The following is a 15,914-nucleotide window of genomic DNA, read 5'->3' as shown; positions in this document are numbered from 1 at the left end:
TGAGTAATCTCAAGCACCCTTCGATTAGGAATGGTAATTAGCTGCTTAAGCCCTTATATTTACATGATATTACTTTCTTACATTTGCATCGCATAGCATCGCATAGCATCGCAAGGGGTTTAAAGATGAGCCGAACGCTTGCTGCTAGCATCGTACGGACAACCCTTGTCTCAGCAACGAGATCATCGAAATCGGCAGCGCGGATCGCTCTCCTCCCAGCAGCATCTCGACGGAATGACGTCAAGTGGCCATGCAACACCGTATCCATATCAACGAGATCTTATACCTCATCAACCAACCATGCGGAACCTCGGTTCGAGCACCCCGCGCTTAATCAACTCAAGGAGGATCTGACGGTTTTGCAGCCATGTTTCGGCGTGCGAGGGGACGAGATCGATGTGCTCTTTGAGCCGGCAGACTTTCACCAACGCTTGCTGGTGAGTCGAAAGGCGCGGTACGATAAGTTCAGAGTCCTCTGATTGCTGATAGTAAGAGCTTTTCTCTCACCATATAGTCACTGATACGAAAGGCCAAGCGGCGGATCTTGATCTCGGCATTGTACATCGGTACGGAGCAGGGTGAACTGGTAGGTGAGCTCGCCAAGGCCTTCTGCTATTCACCTACGCCGCTCCGCCCGCATATATCGAGTAGCTTATACCTTCCCCCTTCTGCCCTTTAGATAGAAGCGTTAAGGGAGGCCTTGACCAACAATCCCCATCTTCGAGTATCGATCATCACCGACCTCTTGCGATCGACGCGGGAGCAATCCCCTAAACCATCCACTGCGACCATGCTTCTCCCCCTCGTCGCCGAATTTCCAGATCGGGTGGATGCTTGCTTTTACCGATCACCAAAGCTGAAAGGCTTGATGGAGAGGATCGTGCCGCGGCGTTACGATGAGGGATGGGGATTGTGGCATTGCAAGTGGTATGGGGTGGATGATGAGGTCATCTTTTCCGGGTAAGTTTAGGATGCGCTCTCAGCAAGTTGGACGTCCTTGCTAAACGGGGTCCTCTGTATACAGAGCAAACCTTTCGGATACCTACTTTACGAATCGACAGGATCGATATTATCACATCAAGAATCAGCCTAGCATCCTCTCCTACCTTTATTCTCTCCAGCGGCTGTACTCCTCATACGCATACCGACTGAGCGCCAACCCTCAACCCTCCTCCTCTCCGCATCACCTCATTCCACTTACGCCCCTACCCGACTATGTACCCAAGACGTCAAACGCCAAACCTGCGCTCGTCTGGCCAGAGCCCTCAGTGCATCCGAGGTACTTTTCCAACCACGCCTTGGCAACCATCACGGCCTTCCAACGGGTCTGGAGAGAGATCCGGCGTGGTCGACGAGTGGATGTGGATACCTGGATCTTCCCTATGATACAAGGTGGAGCGTTGGGTGTGGGAGAGGAAGAACGTGGAGTAGGCAGATTCTTGGCGTGCGCGGAAGAGATGTTGCCGGACGCTGCAGTAGTACAAGGCAGTGGACAGGGCGCTCAGGTGGATCTGACTAGCGGGTATTTTGGGCTCTACCATACGTACAAGAAAGCGGTACTAGAAGGCAAAGCGCCGTATAGGATCGTAGCCGCTTCCCCAGAGGTGAGTCGAACGGCCACGAAGAAGCATGCTCGGAAGCAAAGCTAATAGTTTCTTTTTCGTAGGCAAACGGGTTCTTTGGCTCTGCTGGGGTATCGAGGTTGATTCCAGAGGGTTATACTCTGTTGGAATCACAATTTCATCGGGATCTAGTGAGACGGGGTCGAGACTGGGCGACCCGGTCCGATGGTTCGGGAAGTGGGGTGGAGCTGAATGAGTGGAAGCGAGAGGGATGGACGTATCATGCCAAAGGTTCGTCAGAGCTCGATACGGGACCGGAGGGTGTTCTTGCAAGCTGATCTTTTCGTACTCCCCTTCAGGCATCTGGCTATCGCCTGCGGGACCGAGCGGATCCTCAACACCACAAAAGCCATGCGCGACGTTCATCGGATCATCCAACCTATCTACACGCTCGATGAAACTGGATCTCGAGCTCTCCAACATCATCCTGACGACGTCGAACGAGCTCCGAACCAAGATGGCCGCAGAGCTCGGGAACATTCGAAGTCACTCGGAGCGGGTCGGGGAGGAGACGTGGAAGTTGCCAGAAAGACGAATCAGCTTGTATGCTCGGATTCTGATGATGCTCGGGGTCGAGGGCATGTTGTAGTCCATGAAGCATGAGAGTCCAACCTATAGCTCAAGGTGATAGATATGGTTCCGAAAGTACTTGTCACGGAAGCAAAACTTCGGTCGCTGCCGGCCGGCCGATCTTTGAACTCACTGCTGAAGGAAACCGGGTTCCTACTCGACTACTCGCCGGGAAAGCTCGTCAATGTCTGACATCAAGAATCTCGGTCCCCGACTGAGTCTAGATAAGATCGTCGTCCTAGTATATAGTCGTTATCCGGTTCAGCGATCAAGTCAGTTCCTCTGGCCGAGCACCCAGCTACGGAAAATATGAGCAACGACAACCAGGAGGATGCGAACGGGGACGAGAAGGATGAGGACGAGCTTTGTCCACTATGCCCGGACCAGCAGCAGCCTTCCCCTTCGTCTCTTTCATTCAAGGACGTACGGCTAGATCAGGAGGGAAACGAAGCGGTAGTGATCGAGCCCCGAAAGGACCCTGCATTGAAATGGCTTGGCTGTACAAATTGTGATGACAAGTGGTATCATGCGGCATGTCTTTCCCGGGAGGTCAGACAGGAGAGTCGAAGTGGCAAGACCGAACGGAAAGAAGAAGCCTCTGAAGAAGGAGAAGGAGATAAGAAGTCGCCGCCCAGCGAGCTCCAGAACATCACTAGCACATTTCCTCGACCGCTTGTAGAGCAGCTCTTGCAGCGTTCGTTCTTTTGGGACTATACTCAATATATACAGAGCTGGTGAGGTTTGAGCGGCACTGATGGTGATACGAAGTGCTAGAACTGATGTACCATATTACTGCAACTCTGACAGGTACTGCCTTCCATGTATCTCAGGAACGAGGAAATCCGGGTCGTCTCACAGCTCCAGAGCGACGCCTAGAGCCAAGCTACGGGAGGATATACACTTGCCGGCTGTCCGAGTTGCTCGCAAGCAGCAGGTATCTGCTGGAACGGACCCTTCCTCTCCCATGCAGTCAAGAGGAGAGGGTCAGTTGAACGGCTCCGGGAAATCTCGGCCAAAGAGACAGGCCGCATTAATTCAGCCCGATTACAAGGCATTGCATAACGTCATTCCGACCTCGACCAATAAGTGGTTGGACCTGATAGCCGATCCCGGCAAGACTGGACGGACCATAAGCGACCGTAAGCCCAAGATCTGGTGGATGAGTTCGTATGCCAGGTGGCCTAACAAGTAACTCGTGATACAGGCCCTTATACTCAGGTCAATGGCTCATGCTTGGACAAGGCATGGCTGGACTCGGACGAGCAGCTCCCTGGTGTTCCCCCTCCCAGTCTTTTCTTTGGACCAGATCGTGAACCGATCATCATTCCCAAGAGTAAAGGAGGATTTACCAGTCTCGGCGGACGTGTCCCTGATTCGAAACTCGGCTTTCAAGACGTTGCTAATCTGGTCGGCCGAGATCAGAAGCTGGATGTCATCGATGTGGCCACCCAAAACAGCTCGAAATGGTCACTGGGCGACTGGGCGGACTATATCACGGAGCATTCGACTCAACAGGCCGAGGCATCGTCATCGACAATGGGACAACGTCCCCGTAACAAGGTCTACAACGTCATCTCGCTCGAGATATCGGGAACCGCTCTGGCCAAGAAGGTGCGGCCACCCAAATTCGTCTCGGAGATCGACTGGGTGGACCGGTACTGGCCGGATGTACCTGGGAAGCGACGAGCGAGGAAGAATTACCAAAAAGAGGATGGTACTGCCGACGTAGCAGAACAGGACAAGGAGGATGCTCAGATCGAAGCGGAGCCGATAATAGAGCAAGGTCGATCAGACTGGCCAAAAGTACAGCTTTATTGTCTCATGGGAATGCAAGGAAGCTTCACAGAGTGGCATTTAGATATGGGTTCAACATCGGTATACTATACAGTACATACGGGGTCAAAGGTGAGCATGACCATCCGACTAGCGGGCACGATCTCCAGCTCCTGATAGGTCGCCGCGTAGACTTTCTTCTTCATCAGGCCGACGGATGCCAACCTAGCAGCATATAAGAAATGTAAGTCGACTAGGCATGAGACCCTTGCAAGCATTTCCTTAAGCACTGCTTTTAGGGTCGAGTTCTGAAGAGTCACAAAACGGTCGTTGGTTAGGAGATCTGTAAGCCCGATCTTAGGAGGAGAAAGGAGTCCGGGCTAATATCATGATTTTTGAGCAGGGTCGACGAGGTTCGAAAGGTCACGCTATTGGCAGGCGACACCATGTGAGATGAACTGTTGTTGGGCATGCAGGATACATGATACTAACAGCATCTTTCATCCTGGTCATGATAGGATCATACCGGCCGGGTACATACATGCAGTAGTAAGACCGCCCCAGGCAAGCGCAAATCATCGAGGAGGTACTTACTCGTCTTCTATTAGCATACACCCCTCGATTCGCTCGTCTTTGGAGGAAACTTCTTGCATTCGTGAGTCCGGAACGGAGCGGTCCGGCAGCAATCGAAGCTGATCTCGAGTTGATATCAGCTACAATATTGAAAACCGTCAGTCATGCGATCGACATGCAGCAGAGCCGTAGTTGACACGAGCGTCTTCGTCGCTGCAGAGATTCGTTTACGTGACATGGAAATTGAGATGAAAGTACCACAGCGGTACCGCTTTCCGTTCTTCGACCGGTAAGTGAACGTCGCCTAGGGTCATATCAAAGCCTGCGAACTGACCCGTTCTCATATCATGGGACAGGCTCTGCTGGTATGCTGCCATTCACTTCTGCCAGCAAGTCAGAGACGCGACTTCGCTGAGACGAAAGCCTGAGAACAAGAATCGAAGCGAGACGAACCCGGTCGTTCTGAACGGTTTCCTTTGTCTCGCTCGCTTCCTGATTCGGGAAGTCAGGATCATGGAGGATCCGACTGCGGACGAAAAGCAACGTCGAGCGGTGCATAGTGGTATCCCGTCCGAGATGACCCAGGACCCCGCTGCTCTGGCCCGGGAATTGCGATGGCGCTGCAGGCGGGCGCTGGGAGAGGAGAGCGAGGATGAGGCGGAAAAGACCAGGTTGACAGCAGTACCAGAGAAGGCCAGGATGACGAAGAAACGGAAACTGGAGAATGGTCACCCTGAGCTGCAGGCTGTGAGCAAGCAGCTTATAGTTTTCGGGCGGTCGGCAAGGACCAAAAACGCAGCATCCGAGTGAGTCCGACTTTTACACGACTTTAATATGCGTTGTTCTGCGATTAAGTGGTACAAATACAAAAATAGACCTTGGACCGTCGAAACCGCCGACCAGGTCGACTCGCAGTCTTCGATCGTGAGGGATCGAAAGGACTTTTCGAAGACTTTTGCAAAGTTGATGGCCCCCTCCTCGACTGCGAGCGACTTGATAAAGGGGGATCGCAGCAGCACTACGACTCGCCAGATTCGTAGAAGGATAAGATTGGGAGGAGAAGGACGAGACGTTGTTGAAGAAGAACAAGAGGTGATAGTGAGGACAATGGTGACCCGATGGACAGGAGCGGCTGCGGCTGAAATGATCGAGACGGAAGGAGATGGTCGGGTCGAGGACAAGGGAGTCACTGAGCAAGGAGCTATGATCGCTGCTGAAGAAGTTCTCATTGATGGCAACTCGATCAAGGGCGATGCACAGCCGGAAGAACCGATGCAGGTGGATGCATAGCGTGCTACCATGTAAAGATTTGTAGGAACGAGGGAGCGATATGACATTCCACCTTTCCGCTAAGGTTAGCTAGTGCCTTCCCCTCGGACGCAGATCTGAAAGCCACATGGGCTCAGATCAAAAGCAGTAAACTGAATCTGAATTGGGGAAGGGCAAGTCTATTTACATGGAGTGGAAATAAACCTCCAGCTATATGATCAAGACGATCTGATCCTGTACAAATCAGGATCGCCATGATGCCCTTGTAGCTTGAAGACGCAAGTGAAATCCACCCTCTTCATCCTATACGACGACGATACCCCCTCGGTATGCCCCCTCAACAAGGTTATGCTGTGGGGCCGCTATCTCAAGGACTGATGCAGACAATTGAAACAAGTGCTTGTTTATGCACGCGGCAGGATATTCCACTTGCACAGTTGTTACGCTCCAAAGATCAGCAAAAGCGGGACTAGCGAGTCGTGCAACTCCATCCCCTGTGACCTGGCTATCTGCCATATCCCAGAGCTGCGCAGAGGGGCCGGGATTTGTCCAGGAGCTAGCGTTGACAGCCTATCTTGAATCCCGGGCCATGATCTCCTTTCCCAACACAATCGATAGGTCAAAGTTGTGCAGTACTTGTTGGGATTGTGCCCAAACTGTGCTCTTGGCTAGGATGCCAAGAAAAACGTCTTTTCTTTCTTCAATTTCGACCCAAAACTCTCTCGATTGAAGATAAAGTCATGCAGGGGAAGATATAGACGTGGAAAACCAGCGGTACCAATCCGGCACACAGGGGAAAGCCTGAGAAAACGCAAAGGCGTACTTTAGTCTGTGACGACAGAAAAACCCCGTATGCTTCCTTTGGACACTTATCCCTAGGTCCCTATCAGTACGCCAAGTGGAACGACCTTCACCCGCGCGCGTATCGGGCTGAAACACGTTCCATACCGGCTCAATGAACGAGTATAAATATATAGCTCCTGCAAAACGGCTCTAGAAAACTTTGCCACCAACCAATGTCTTTACAAGCATACGATCAACCTGGCAGGACCAAACAGACCTACAATAAAACTTTGAAGCGTTCACTTATCACCATGCGCTCTTTCTTTTTGATATCCGCGCTCCTATCGCTGGTACTCAATCTCAAGGGTAAGCTTTGCTTCGAACAAGCGATAACATCGGACAGCCAGACTGACCCGCCTTCCAACCCATAGCTTCCCAAGCAGCGTCAGTTCTCGGTTCTCGAGCTAATATTGCACTCGAAGCGAGACTATACGATAAAGAAGTCGACCGCCGTCAGACCGAAGAAGACATCAAAACCCTCTGTACGGACAAAGGAGGTGTCGCGCTCTGGCGTCCCAGCCGAAATAGTGAGGACGTAGCCAAGATGGATTCCATTGGGGATTTGCAGAATTACGATTCCGCCATGGTCAAAGGGGCGGAGATGAATTGGATCTATGGGGCGAGGTTGGCTGCTATGCGAGCCGTCGCCGTGGTAAGTGCTACTTTCCGGGGGGGGGGGATCGATGCAACTAGCTGACCTCGGCGGGGAGTATAGACCGGGACAGAGAAGATCAGAGAGATGTTCAGCCTGGATGGAAAGTCGCTGAAAGACAGCGGTTGGTGCATGTTACCCGAAGATAACAAGAGCTTGACGATCTCGGCTGGAGGTAAAACCAAGACCTATGCAGGTGAAGAATACAAGAAGATGCTCGCCGAGGTCGGCGCGATCGTCAACGTAGAAGATAGACCGACCAAGTGGGTCTACCTTCTCGGTAAAGCGTTGAAGGAGTGGCATGCGTCGGAAAAGCCCGAGAACGAGATCGACGACATCAAGGCGGCTCAGGTGCACCTGATCGCTTATTGTGAGATCCTTACGGGCAAGAAGTGTGCGGCGACGGGGAACTATTATGAAGAAGACAGCAGTGAGGCGCAATGGGTCGTTCAGGATTCGAATAAAGAGGTACGTTCCCCTGTCTTGTTTCGCAGTCGCTTCAGTTTGACTTTCTTGCTGACGATACAGATCCGCAAATTTCGATAGGTCAACAACCTTTATCCGGTCATGGTCATCATGGCGGACTCTGGCGATGTGAACCGAAACAAGAAGGGCATCTGGCCGATCGAACGACCGAATCCATTGAGTTTCTCTCAGGCTCCCGTAGGCTTTAGCGCGTGGGACTACACGAAAAACATGGGAACCCAAGGGTCTTACCCGATGCGATTCGTGGCGGTGCATGTCAAGCAGTGATTAACAGGGAAGGTCGTATCACCTTGTGGACCAGTGGCTGCTGCGATTACGTAAGGCTTCGGCAGCAGATTCGCTTCCGATTCAACTATCGCACGGCTTCGACCGAAGAGCGAATCTCGTATCATCATTTTGATTCTCTGTCATGTATCATACAGTTCTCAATGACCTGATCTCCAACTCGAGCGGAACGTCAGACCCACTTCCCGAACCGTGACCTAGACAAACGTAGCTATCGAACAAGCCCAACATCCTCACATCACGCACGACTCGAGCCACCAGCCTCAACTTGCCGCTTCACGATGCCGATAAACGGTATGATCCATCACGAAGACTGTCCTACCTTCTTCCACCCGTCCAACCGAGTTAACCCGAACATACTGTGTTCTCTTGAATCAGAAGCGATCACGGACCGTAGCCTCATCCCGGCCGAACCCAAATACCTCCCTCCTACACCCAAAGGTCTTCCCGATATCGCCCCCTTCCACGGCAAGCCTCACGAAAAGGTCGACCATTTCATCGGCTACCTCCGTATTCGATTCCGACTGGACCAAAGGGGATTTCAAGACGAACGCATGAAAGCCCTCTATACGATGAGCTTATTGAAGGGAAAAGCTTTTAGGTTGGTCTCGGCCTGTTGGGATATAGAGAAAGGAAAGCGCCGGGGAAGCGTCGTTGGACGCGAGGAGGACCTCGAGGACTTTGAGACGCTGGCTTGGTTCCTCGTACATCACTTTGGGTCGGGCGAGACCATCGCGCTTTACAAGGGCGGAGACGACGCTCGCCGATGTGCACGCACCAGGCTGAACGAAATTGAACAGACACCCACAACCTCGACCAGGGATTATCTGCTCGAGGTTGATTACTATCGTCATTACGCAGGATACACCGATGAGGAGTTATTCGTAATTGTCAATTGGGGACTCGAAAAACATTTCCAGGAGCAGGTCCATATTCAACTGGTCGGGCAACCACACTTAAGGCGCGATTATCCGGCTTTCCGTGAAGAAATCCTGAGGATCGATTCCTGGTACGAGGGGGTAGTGAAACAGAAGGAAGGGGGTTGGCAGGGGGTTGAGGACGATGAGAGGGCTACTTCTAGCCGGTCATCGATTGATCAGCGGTCGGAACGCGGCCATGGACGAGGTCGGGGTCAACCTCGAGGTCGAGGTCGACGTGGGAGAGGAAGGGGTGCTTATATGGGATAATGAAGCGACCTCAGTGAGTCAATGTCATTGCCGTGGCCTTTCTGCCGACGATTGGTAAGATCATGCTTGTACTGAGATCACGGCTCCGGTATAACAGCCTCCGCGCCATGCGTCTGGTCAACGGCCCATTCTTTGGCCTCGACGTCGACCTTGAGTTGACCAGAGAACGCGGGAGGCACACACCGTTGTATACCTTTCTCGCTCTTGATCGAGCGATCTCGGACCGCGATCATCATGCCCAAAGCAGATTGGCCTTGTCATTGAAATAAGGGAGTTCTCGTGAATGGGCGGATTCCCGTTCCCGGTCGAATGAATTTCGCTGTGAAGAACTGGGATACATTTATCCTGTCGTTGTCTGTCAACCGTATGTCAAGTTACATGCTCTCGAGTTGAGCACGGTCAGATGTTCGAGAAGAGCGCGCAGAAGGGTATGATACTGTTACACATCGCCCTCGACACAACATCGATATCGACGTTGGACCCAACATTGACACATATGTATATGATTCTCTGCCTCGCTTTTATCTGGCACCTCCAACGTCGGTGAAAGCAGCAGAATCGCCGCTTGCTATCCGAGCCGAGTTTGATGTCCAGCGACTTGCCCAATCTTGTAGACCTGCGGCCTGGTGCGCTTACGTAAGGCCCGGCTTCGACCGAGACCTTCTTTGTTATCGTTTCATCACTAGTCTCATGCACTCACTTTCATCGTCTTGACAAGTAGCAAGTAGACACCTGATCGCATTGCATACCTGTCGAGGACTAGTGTTGAAACACACACTCTTCCGAGTTTCCGAGTCTAATCAACACAAATTCTCCTGCCAAACGAGCCCGGCATCTCCCACCTTCGCGATACTCGGGATCAACAGCGTCGACCTCTCGCTCCGTGATGTCGCTCCGTGATGTCGACGAATGGTATGTCGTGCTGTGCCACCCGGTTGTGGGCCGTGTGACCAAGCTAATCCAAATGTCGTGTATCCTCACGCCTTGTGTCATTGGTTAGTCAAAGTACCAAAAGATGATTCGGTCGAGAGCCACATCAAGCCGGTAGCATCATCAACCTCCCCGACCCGGTCGGTTTACCTACCATTCCTCCCTTTCACGGCGGACCGGACGAAGACGTCGAGCGGTTCATCGACAAGCTGCGTCTCCGTTTCGAACTCGATCAGCCCGGATTCCAGACCCAGCGTAGTAAAGCGCTTTACGCCTTGAGCCTCTTGGAGGGAAGGGCTTGGAAGCTGGTACACGCTGTGAGGAAGAGAGGGGTCACGGCCAGGAAGGACGATGATGATGGCGAAGATGGAAAAGGGAAAGCACTACAACCGCAGAACAAATACCTAGATATAGAGGAGGATTTCGATAACCTCGCCAAGTACATGTTAAATATGTTTGGGGATCTCGAAACGCACATCCTCGCCCAGGGAGGGGAGAGGGCCCAGAGGCTCGCTACCACGAAGCTTGAATCGTTACGTCAGACCTCTTCCGCTCGAGCTTACTTGGCGGAATTCGACTACTGGGCTTCGTATACGGGGTCGAGTTGGGACGATGCCAGGCTGGTCTCTGAAGCCAAGCTCGGTTTGGTCAAGGCACTACAAGATGGCCTGTCGATGTTATTCATGTCCGAGCCTGACCTGGAGGACGATTATCCTGCGTTTCGCGAGCGCGTCTTGCAGATCGAGCTCAATAGGTGTCAACGGCTTGCCAGGTCCGGAGAGGCCCTGGCCGCGAGGATGAGGAAGTTAGAGTCGCCGGATGAGCAGGAGCATATCGGGCAGGATGGACGGGGAGCTCATGAGCAAGGACATGGACCTGGACGAGGACAAGGTAGAGGTCGAAGGGGCAGAGGTCGTGGTCAATGAGGTCGGTATTCAGTTCGATGTCTGTGTCAGGTCGATTACGCTGAAATGTTTGCTCGCTTGCTGACATTCAAAACTCTTGGTTCCATCTGTTAGACATCGACCCGACCGGATCCTCATTGTTGAAGAGCATCCTCAAAGGGTGACGCCGCCCAAGGCTTTACCTTTGCTCCGATACCGCCAACATAACCTCACGGACAAATTTCAATTGCGACCGCAACCGAATCAGTCATGGACCGCGAACAGTCGTCCTTGAAACAGCGGCATATCAACAAATCGCCTTGACAACAGAACTAGATGGGGCCTACATCGCCGTCTCGACGCGAAATATCGGATTTCGATCTCATTACAACTGTTATACCCGGGACGACCCTGATTTATCGGATACGGATCAACTCGACTAGACCCGTACCAACCCTTTCATATACTCAAGTAGCGTTCCGATAGAGCTGATATGCCTCCCGAGATGTAATATACCACCTCGATCGCCCTCTGGTCTCTGAGTGTATCCCCGTCATCCGGGTATCCGATCTATGATATACACATTCATCTCTCAACCCGACCTGAGGTATTGCTGGTTCGCGTTGGGCCCGAGTATATGATATACGATGTAGTCGAAACATTATTGTTATAAGATTTGCAAAGGTACGAGTATGAGTCTGCCCATACGGTCCACCAGGCAGACAACCTTCCCGGCTACTCATCGCTTACATCAATACAACTCGACCATCCCGTCAACATGCCTATCTATCAATTTCAAGTGGCTTCCTGATGACCGGGACACATATCATAATGGTTGCTAGAGACAGTTTGGTAGGCATCAATGGTATTCATCATTACGTGACCATGATGGACAGGATAGAAGCAAATTCCAGGCTACACCCAAACATCCACTAGTTGATTCAAATCAAGGCAAAGGATCTAGTAGTGAAGGAGTCTCTTGGTTCCGGTAAGTGGTGGACTTTGGAACAACTCAAACACGCTGAGAAATCCTCATTGGCGGAGCAGGAGCTCTTTGCTCTGACGGTACCTCTCGATAGTTTGGAAGCCGTACTCTGTTCGAGTGTTCTAAATGCAGCTGGGACATCTAGTATGAAAACCATATGAAAGTGCAATACCAGAGCTGTGCCCCGCGCAGACGAGAGCGAGCTCTTGAATTGTAATCTCGAAACGTTCGAGGACAGGTCGTACCGGATGTTTTACCTTTTGAGTTTTGCTTCCGTTGCCCCCGCCGCTATTCCCGGCGCGCGAGGAGTGCATACGTATGCCCGCTCAATCGACCTCGACATCGGGTTGATGTGCACCTTTCGACTCTGGACGACCAGATCTTGCTACGATTTCCCCAGATAGTTGCATGGTGTGGATAAACTCTATGACCAGCTCGCTATCACATCCCTCATCCCGTCCAAATTCGAGCACGAGGCCGAAAGCGAGGGTCGCTCTCTATGGATGACCAAAACGTAAACACGATTAGGTGGAGGTCTCTGTCTTCGGCCGGCCGATGTTTCGCTGACTTAGCGTGATTTTCTCACAAAGTGACCCCTGGGGTGGGGTGGGGTAGTCACCCTCCGAGGCAACACGACGACCTTACAGCTGTCCAGATAGATCGTGTGTAATTGTGTGTCTGGTAGGGACTCTGTACAACTAAAACAGACGCCTTTCCGATCATCTCGATAGCTGCGTAACTCGGTGAACTGACCGCACGCCAGAGATATCGAGACCTCCACTTTAGCACTTTGGGATCTCTCTGTCGAGCTGTTTCACGATATCACCATGACCATCAAACACGCAAACACACAACAACATCCAGTCGTATACGATTGTCCTTGTCACCGGCACCTCAACCCACCTACCTCCTCTTCCTCTGCATCCTCTTCTATATCCACCCGCAAAACCCAATCTACGAGACGCAAGGTCGACCGTACCCGTATCATCCCCCGGTCTGAACTAGCCCAACGGATCATCGATGGGGAAAACCTGGTCATCTACAATGACCTCGTCCTAGATCTCACTCGATGGGCGGACAAACACCCCGGAGGGAAATTGGCGGTGTTGCATTTCGTCGGGAGGGACGCCACGGACGAGATGGATGCGTATCATAGTAAGAAGGATCTGAGGAGGGTTGGGGGGTTCGTCGTGGGCAGGGTCGATGATCGCGAAGTGAGTTCTCTCGTCCAGCAAGAGGAGGGTGGTCTTTCTACACTTTCCACTGGAGGCCGGTCGACTGACCTATTGTTCATTATACTGCCCCATTCATCTCTCTCAATCCATCTCCTTCCTCCTCTCTCGTGAACCCCCTCCCCTCCTCTCGACCAACCCACCTTCTCTGTCCACCATATATCAGCCCTACAAACCCCTGACCCCACCCATCTCCCTCGGCCTAATACGCGACCCCGAATCAGCAACAGGTTGGAGGCGAGAAGGTCTGACCCGGCTTTATGCGCAGAACGAGGATCTGGGCAAGAAGGATGCCAGAGGGGAAGGGGGTTATTACCCGGTCTTGACAAGAGAGGCTTTGGAGCCTGTCGATAGTCTGTTCGAGGAACACGATCACGATCGCAAGAACAGCGACGAAAGCGGGGACGAGGACAGGTTCGAAGACCACTCGAGCTCGGGGTCTAGCTCTGGTTCTAGGGTCGATGGCGAGATGGACATTCCAATCTCCCTCCACCCAACCCCTCAAATCCCACGTGTAGAGAAAATAGACCTTAGACGGGAACACGCTCGATCCCTAGCCTATCGCCAACTACGGACCCGTCTTGAACATGCCGGCCTGTTTCAGGCTGAAGGGTGGCACAAAGGGTATGCAGGGGATTTGGGGAGGTATACGATCTTGGCTGGGTTGGCGGCGGGGTTTTATTTCTGGTGAGTCGCGTCGTGGTGAGGCATTTTTGTCGCATGGACTTGGTTTTACCAGAGTGATCTGAAGCCGATATGAGACATTTGCTCCTGTTAATGATACTGATATTGAATGTGAACGTGGACGTGCTACGTTCGCAGGTCGACGAGCACCTGGGGGCTTTTCTGCTCGGCCGTCTTCCTAGGCGCATTCTGGCACCAACTCACCTGTAAGCCCAGTCGCGTCGCACTCGCCTTATCCGTAATCCCTCTTTCCATGATCCCAAGCTCAGACAACGTCTTTCTTTCCCTTGCTATCGTAGTCCTCGCTCACGACGCGGGACATACGGGGATCACGGGGCAGGCTGGGAAAGATCGGTTGATCGGGACGGTCGTCGCGAACTGGGTCGGAGGGTTGAGCTTGAGTTGGTGGAAGGATGTAAGTTTCTGTGAGACGTGAGGACTCTTTGAATGCGGGTTCATGGGTTAGCTGACGTATCTATTGGTCGGCTCGGTCACGACGTTATCACAGAACCATAATATCCATCATCGTGAGTCTTTTTGGCTATTGTTGTCGATCAACGCTTCGGGATCCTAACTAAATCCGTGCTCGTAGTCGTCACGAACCACCCGGAACATGATCCGGACATCCAGCATATTCCTTTCTTCGCCATTTCGACCGACTTTTTCGGCAACCTCTGGTCGACGTATTACAAGCGGGTCATGCCATTCGATGGGTTTAGCAACATGATGGTCAAGGTTCAGTGCGTAGCAGTCGGGAACTGACAGGCTTTGATTCCTTGTTCTAACAATCCCACTTTTTGCCCTTCGTCTCGCATCCGCAGGCACAAGGTCTACTACGTCGTCCTCGCCTTTGCTCGCTTCAACCTGTACGCCAACTCGTACGGTTACCTAGCGCTCAAGATGCCTAGGAACAAGTGGTTCGCGTTCGAGCTCGCTGGACTTGTATTCTTCTGGACCTGGTTCGGGATGCTCTTGAAGGGTTTGGATGGGTGGAAGATGCGGGTCGGATACCTGCTCGTTAGCCATATCGTCACGAGCCCGGTGCATGTTCAGGTGAGCCCAAACTTGGAGTCAATGGCTGTGACTTCGACTGACGGAACCGGTCGCTGGTTGTCAGATCGTGCTCTCTCATTTCGCCAGATCCACGGCCGACCTCGGCCCTTCCGAATCGTTCGTTTCTCGACAATTGCGCACGACGATGGACGTCGTCTGTAACGAATGGATCGAATTCTTTCACGGCGGACTGCACCTTCAAGTCACGCACCACCTCTTCCCTCGGATACCTCGACACAACTTGCGACGTGCGAGCAAGCTCGTCAAGGAGTACTGCCAGGAACAGGAAATCGAATACGCCGAGTACAGTTTCACCGAGGGCAACAAGAGGGTCTTGGGGGTCTTGAAGGACGTGGCCGATCAGGTCAGCCTGTTGACCAAGGTCGCCGAGGCTGACGCGAGGGGAGAATTACATTAGGGTGTCGACGTCTCGAGCAGTTTGTACGGATAAGATTTTGTACAGGGCGATTCATGAAGTTTCCGCACAGACATGAAGTCCTGTAAGTCGTAAAATACGCTTTGTCCGCTCGAGTTCCAAATCAACATAGGGCATGCGAAAGAGTTTCCCAATCTGTCGCGGCTGAGATGCTGAGTGACAGCGAGTAAGTTCGATTCCCAAATGATAGACAAGCGTGATAGGCGAAGCTTTTGTTGTAGGCCCAATCCACTCCGACAGCTTTGGACGAGCCATAGGAAGGTGTTCCCGTACAGCGTAACAAGTTTAAAACCCCTGATCACGCAGCCTCTTTTGCTAGCGTCTTGTCGTTGACAGCTGAGGAGAAGATCGTAGCTGTTTGTTGGAGAAAGGAGGAAGAGATGATGGCTTCAAGAAGCCCATCGCCTTTATATTCCAATAGACATTGTTCCACTGATAAAGGGGCACAAC

The 15,914-nt window shown here is 52.3% G+C and overlaps 4 protein-coding genes across 4 annotated transcripts; all 4 read left to right on the top strand.

Annotated features, from left to right (window-relative positions):
• The first annotated feature begins 96 nt into the window (after nt 1–96).
• Nucleotides 97–2,270, top strand: HD553DRAFT_308265 (putative CDP-diacylglycerol-glycerol-3-phosphate 3-phosphatidyltransferase). Its single transcript, XM_046179518.1, has 6 exons — nt 97–437; nt 515–586; nt 680–960; nt 1,025–1,604; nt 1,667–1,853; nt 1,922–2,270. Exons 1-6 carry the CDS (start codon nt 126–128, stop codon nt 2,209–2,211), a joined length of 1,722 nt encoding a protein of 573 aa, XP_046038218.1. The 5' UTR covers nt 97–125; the 3' UTR covers nt 2,212–2,270.
• Nucleotides 2,217–5,951, top strand: HD553DRAFT_308263 (JmjC domain-containing histone demethylation protein 1). The gene is made up of 12 exons (XM_046179517.1): nt 2,217–2,926; nt 3,000–3,331; nt 3,397–4,097; nt 4,158–4,209; nt 4,265–4,310; nt 4,369–4,413; nt 4,484–4,514; nt 4,574–4,620; nt 4,679–4,695; nt 4,758–4,827; nt 4,895–5,344; nt 5,414–5,951. The coding sequence occupies exons 1-12, from the start codon at nt 2,502–2,504 to the stop codon at nt 5,826–5,828; spliced, it is 2,631 nt and encodes an 876-aa protein (XP_046038217.1). The 5' UTR covers nt 2,217–2,501; the 3' UTR covers nt 5,829–5,951.
• A 2,258-nt stretch (nt 5,952–8,209) lies between these two features.
• On the top strand, nt 8,210–9,502 carry HD553DRAFT_199790 (uncharacterized protein). The gene is made up of 3 exons (XM_046177090.1): nt 8,210–8,367; nt 8,452–9,273; nt 9,358–9,502. Exons 1-2 carry the CDS (start codon nt 8,355–8,357, stop codon nt 9,258–9,260), a joined length of 822 nt encoding a protein of 273 aa, XP_046038216.1. The 5' UTR covers nt 8,210–8,354; the 3' UTR covers nt 9,261–9,273; nt 9,358–9,502.
• A 2,960-nt stretch (nt 9,503–12,462) lies between these two features.
• On the top strand, nt 12,463–15,560 carry HD553DRAFT_308257 (fatty acid desaturase-domain-containing protein). Its single transcript, XM_046179516.1, has 8 exons — nt 12,463–13,273; nt 13,458–13,978; nt 14,114–14,181; nt 14,275–14,390; nt 14,484–14,502; nt 14,568–14,715; nt 14,797–15,028; nt 15,093–15,560. The coding sequence occupies exons 1-8, from the start codon at nt 12,887–12,889 to the stop codon at nt 15,444–15,446; spliced, it is 1,845 nt and encodes a 614-aa protein (XP_046038215.1). The 5' UTR covers nt 12,463–12,886; the 3' UTR covers nt 15,447–15,560.
• Nucleotides 15,561–15,914: the final 354 nt, after the last annotated feature.

The sequence above is a fragment of the Filobasidium floriforme genome (assembly GCF_021052385.1).
Source record: "Filobasidium floriforme strain CBS 6241 chromosome Unknown HD553scaffold_6, whole genome shotgun sequence".
Classification (NCBI taxonomy): domain Eukaryota; kingdom Fungi; phylum Basidiomycota; class Tremellomycetes; order Filobasidiales; family Filobasidiaceae; genus Filobasidium; species Filobasidium floriforme.
Note: the sequence above shows the minus strand (reverse complement) of the source record. Positions and strands in the feature narration are given on the sequence as shown.

Coding starts and splice junctions, on each gene's coding strand:
- HD553DRAFT_308265 (XM_046179518.1), top strand. CDS start 126: ATGAGCCGAACGCTTGCTGCTAGCATCGTACGGACAACCCTTGTCTCA. Junction 587..679: donor GTACGGAGCAGGGTGAACTG/GTAGGTGAGCTC, acceptor TCTGCCCTTTAG/ATAGAAGCGTTAAGGGAGGC. Junction 1,854..1,921: donor ATGGACGTATCATGCCAAAG/GTTCGTCAGAGC, acceptor ACTCCCCTTCAG/GCATCTGGCTATCGCCTGCG.
- HD553DRAFT_308263 (XM_046179517.1), top strand. CDS start 2,502: ATGAGCAACGACAACCAGGAGGATGCGAACGGGGACGAGAAGGATGAG. Junction 2,927..2,999: donor ACTCAATATATACAGAGCTG/GTGAGGTTTGAG, acceptor CAACTCTGACAG/GTACTGCCTTCCATGTATCT. Junction 5,345..5,413: donor ACCAAAAACGCAGCATCCGA/GTGAGTCCGACT, acceptor ATACAAAAATAG/ACCTTGGACCGTCGAAACCG.
- HD553DRAFT_308257 (XM_046179516.1), top strand. CDS start 12,887: ATGACCATCAAACACGCAAACACACAACAACATCCAGTCGTATACGAT. Junction 13,274..13,457: donor GCAGGGTCGATGATCGCGAA/GTGAGTTCTCTC, acceptor ACCATATATCAG/CCCTACAAACCCCTGACCCC. Junction 15,029..15,092: donor CGAGCCCGGTGCATGTTCAG/GTGAGCCCAAAC, acceptor GCTGGTTGTCAG/ATCGTGCTCTCTCATTTCGC.